Source organism: Plasmodium reichenowi, chromosome 13 (assembly GCF_001601855.1).
Source record: "Plasmodium reichenowi strain SY57 chromosome 13, whole genome shotgun sequence".
In the NCBI taxonomy this organism is placed as follows: Eukaryota; Apicomplexa; class Aconoidasida; order Haemosporida; family Plasmodiidae; genus Plasmodium; species Plasmodium reichenowi.
Genome location: NC_033658.1, coordinates 719,852 through 724,470, shown reverse-complemented (window position 1 = coordinate 724,470; position 4,619 = coordinate 719,852). Strand labels below are relative to the sequence as shown.

Genomic DNA, 4,619 nt, shown 5'->3' with positions numbered 1-4,619 from the left:
ATATATATAATAATGATAAAAGGGGAAAAAAAATTTATGAATTGAAAAGGAAGCTGAAGGGATAAATAAAATATATATGTATATTTATATATATATATAATATCATTTTTTTTAATTTATATTTCATGATTTGCCGATTTATGCAGTCATATATATATTTTATATATATTTAAATATATTAATATGTATATTGAGGAAATAATATTAGATGGTTTCAAGAGTTACCCAACCAAAACAGTGATTGGTCCCTTTCATCCTCAATTTAATGCGATAACAGGTTTAAATGGTAGTGGGAAATCGAATGTTTTAGATGCGATATGTTTTGTTATGGGCATAAATAATTTAAATTTAATAAGAGTGAATCGATTAGATGAATTAATATATAAACAAGGTCAAGCTGGAATTACGAAAGGTAGTGTTACTATAAAGTTTAATAATGAGGAAAAACCAAGTCCTTTACAAGAACCTTATCGTGATATGAAGAATATAACCATTACTAGACAAATAGTTTTAGGAGGAAGAAATCGATATCTATTAAACAGTCATAATGCTAAACCTAAAGATATTAGTGATTTTTTTCAGTCATTAAAATTGAATATAAATAATCCTCATTTTTTAATTATGCAAGGTAAGATAACAAAAGTTATAAATATGAAACCAATTGAACTCTTAGGATTAATTGAAGAATCCAGTGGTACCAAACTTTATGAAGTGAAAAGAACAAATGCTATAAAGTTAATGGTAAAAAAGGATCAGAAATTAGGTGAAATAAATAAAGTATTATTTGAAGAAATTGAACCAACATTAGTAAAGTTAAAAAAAGAAAAAGAAGAATATAATAAATTTGTTAGTAATAATGAAGAAATAGAAAAATATGAAAAAGTTGAAATAGCTTACAAATATTATGTAGCTAAAAAAATGATGACAAAATGTGAAGAAAAAATCGAAGATGCAAAAAGTGAAGAAAAAATTTTAGAGAAAGGTATAAAAGAAATTGATAAAGATATTGAGAAATATAAAATTGAAAAAGAAAAAATAGTTAAAGAAACTACTACTGCTAGTGAACCTATGAAAATTTTGATAAGTCAAAAAGAAGAATTAGAAAAGAAAATCTCTCAATTAAAATCAGAAGCTAAAATGGAAAATAAAGAAAAAGCAAAAGAGAAAAGAAGAAGAGAAGATATAAAAAAAGAAATTAATAATTTACAAAATAAATTAGATGATTATCAAAAAAATAATGAAAAAAATAATAAAAATTTAAAATCATATGAAGATTTAAAAAAGAAAATCGAAATTTTAAAAGAAGAATTAAATGAAAAACAATTAACAATGAATTGCCTTTTAAGTGCTGGTACTAATAATAATGAATATACAGGTTCTTTTAGAGAACAACTAAAAAATTATAAAACCAATTTAAGTAAAGCAGAAACACAAATAAATAATTTTTTACAAAATAATAAACATTTAGAAAAAGAAATTATGACATTAAAAGAACAACGTAAAAAATATGAAAAGGAATATAATGAAATTAGTAAAGAAAAAGATATTGAAGAAAAGAAAAAAAAGTTATGTGAACAAGAATTAGATAAATTAAATAAAGAATATAATAATTTTATGGAATTGGATACTTTAAAAACAGATAAAAGTATTTTATATAACGATATGGAAAAATTACAACAAGAATTACAAGTTTTGAAAAATATAATTAATAGTGTAAAAATTGATTATAAAATACCAAGTAATATGAAAACAACAGATGTATTAGGACAAATATATAAATTAATAAAAATAAAAAAGGAATATAATAATACAGCTTTAGCTGTACATTTAATATTAGGTGGCAAATTAACATATTTACTTGTACAAAATAAAGAACATAGTAAAAGGCTATTTGAATATAATAATTTTTCGAGTGGAAGTAAAAGAGTCACTTTGTTACCTCTAGAAGATTGTGTAATATCAAGAGAAGTACATGAAAAGCATATAGAAGAATGTCGACGAAATGTTGGTTTAAATGTAAAAGATAAAAATGATGTTATATATTTTTTAGATATTATGGAATATGATAAAAATTTAGAACGAATCATACAATATTTATTTAATGGTACATTAATTTGTTCTAATGTTGATTTGTGTAAAAAAATTACTTACAATCCAAATAAAAAATTATCTTATACTACTATAACTTTAGAAGGTGATAAATTTGATACGTCTGGGAGTATGTCTGGAGGATCTAACAAGAATATTAACTTATTCTTATTAAATTATGAAAAGTATAAACAGAAAAAAGAACAATATCATGATAACGAAAACAAATTAAAGGAAGTTAGTGAAAAATTAAAATCATTAGAAAAAGCAGAGGAAAAGAAAAAAATTATTTCAAAAGAATTACAAATATATGAGAACAACTTAAATAATATTGAAAATAGAATGGAAACAAGTAAATATGGTAGTGTTAATAAAAAAATAGAAGAGCACAAAAATGAAATTGATAAGGGACGAAATGAATTAAGTGAATTATATAAAGAACAAAAAAAATTAACTGAAGTAATACGTAAATTAGAAAAAGACATATCTGAATATGAAGCTAATAAGGATAAAAAAGAAGAAGATTTAAAAGAAACTATTAAAAAATTAAAAAACAAAATAAAACAATTAGAAACAGAAGAACATAAAAAAAAAGAAGAAATAGATGATGTATTATTACAAATTGAAAATTATAAAAAACAAAAAGAAAAAGAAACAAATGATTTATCTACAACTGATGAAACTATAAATGAAATTGAAAAAAAAATTGAAGATATTGAGAAAAATATTAATATTACAAAAGAAAATTTAAAAGAATTAGAAAACAAAATCACAGAACTTCAATCAAGTTTTAGTTCATATGAAAATGAAATGAAACATGTTGTTAAGAAAATAGAAGATTTAGAAAAAAAAAAAAGTGAAAATATATTAGATTTAAAAAAACTAGAAAATACATTATTAGATTTACAAAAGGACTTTAAAACATCTAGTGATACAGTTAAATATTTATATAAAACACATGTATGGATAGAATCATATGAACCTTTGTTTAATAAAAAATATACCCCATACGATTTTGAAAATTTTAGACATGACGTTATACAGAAAAAAATACAGGCTCTACAAAATGAGCAAAATAAATTGTCAATCAATATTAATAGAAAAGCAGTACAAATGTATGAACAGGTGCAAGTAGACTACAAAGATCTAGTAACCAAAAAATCACAAGTTGAAGAAGATAAGAAAAAAATACAGGAAGTTATAGCAGATTTGGATGTAAAGAAGAGTGAAAGTTTGTTGGCAATGTATCAGCAAATTAATGAATATTTCCAAGCTATATTTTCTACCCTTTTGAATAATGCCCAAGCAAAGTTAAGTATAGTAGATGGGGATTTAGCTAACGGAATAGAGATGAAGGTATAAAATGGCGTGCGCACTGGACAAAAAGAAACAAGACAATTATATATATATATATATATATATATATTAATATATAAATGTTTGTGTACATATATATATATATTTATTTATTTATTTATATTATTATTTTTTTTAGATTGCCTTTAATAACAATTGGAAAGAGTCCCTAACCGAATTAAGTGGAGGTCAAAGAAGTCTTTTAGCCCTGTCCTTAATTCTAGCCTTATTAAAAGTGAGAACAGTACCGATGTATATCTTAGATGAAATTGATGCTGCTTTAGATTTAAATCATACTCAAAATATTGGAGATATGATAAGGACACAATTTCCACATTCACAATTTATTATTGTATCTTTAAAAGAAGGAATGTTCTCTCATGCAGATGTTTTATTTAAAATGAGATTTATAGATGGTATATCAACGGTTAATAGACATGCTTTGGACATAAGACAAAATACAAACAAAAAGGAGGTTCAAGAAGTAAAGAGAAGAAGGGTTACAATTCACGACAAAGAATCAGATCATGATTAATCTGAACATATATATATATATATATCTTATCAATGTATTTTTTAAATATAATTTTTTTTTTTTTTTTTCATCCATAATGTTGTTTTTGCATATTAAGCACAGCAGTTATGCATAATATATATATGTATATATGTATTTATTTATTTATTTATTTATTTATTTATATGTTCTCTTTATTTTTTTAACATTTTGATAAAAACCAAAACAAAAAAAAAAAAAAAAAAAAAGACCTATTTTGAATTAATATTTTATATTTAAAAAAAGAAGAAAAAAAGAACAACATTAATATATGAACACTTGAAGGAAAATAAAAATGGTAAAAGATATTAAAAAATTACACAACGAATAAGATACTTTATATATTTAAGAATAATCAAACATTGATTAAAAAAAAAAATTAAATGACGGAGTTAATAAAAATTTTTACAAAGTAACAAAACGGATATATTAAATTATACACAATTATAACAAAAACAAAAAAAAAAAAAAAAAATGAAAAAAAAGAATTAATTTCTAACAAAAGCATTAAAATATTTATCAAGAAAAAGAAAAATCATATTAAAAATAAAAACATAAACAAATAAATATAACGCAAGATTAATAACAAATTATTTATATTTTTTACTATTTAGACGTTTTT

The 4,619-nt window shown here is 21.9% G+C and overlaps 1 protein-coding gene across 1 annotated transcript; it reads left to right on the top strand.

The window, feature by feature from the left end:
* Positions 1 to 183: 183 nt before the first annotated feature.
* PRSY57_1317400 (chromosome segregation protein, putative) lies at positions 184 to 3,979 on the top strand (the record flags this gene model as incomplete). Its single annotated transcript, XM_012909110.2, has 2 exons — positions 184 to 3,444; positions 3,584 to 3,979. 2 exons carry the CDS (start codon positions 184 to 186, stop codon positions 3,977 to 3,979), a joined length of 3,657 nt encoding a protein of 1,218 aa, XP_012764564.1.
* Positions 3,980 to 4,619: the final 640 nt, after the last annotated feature.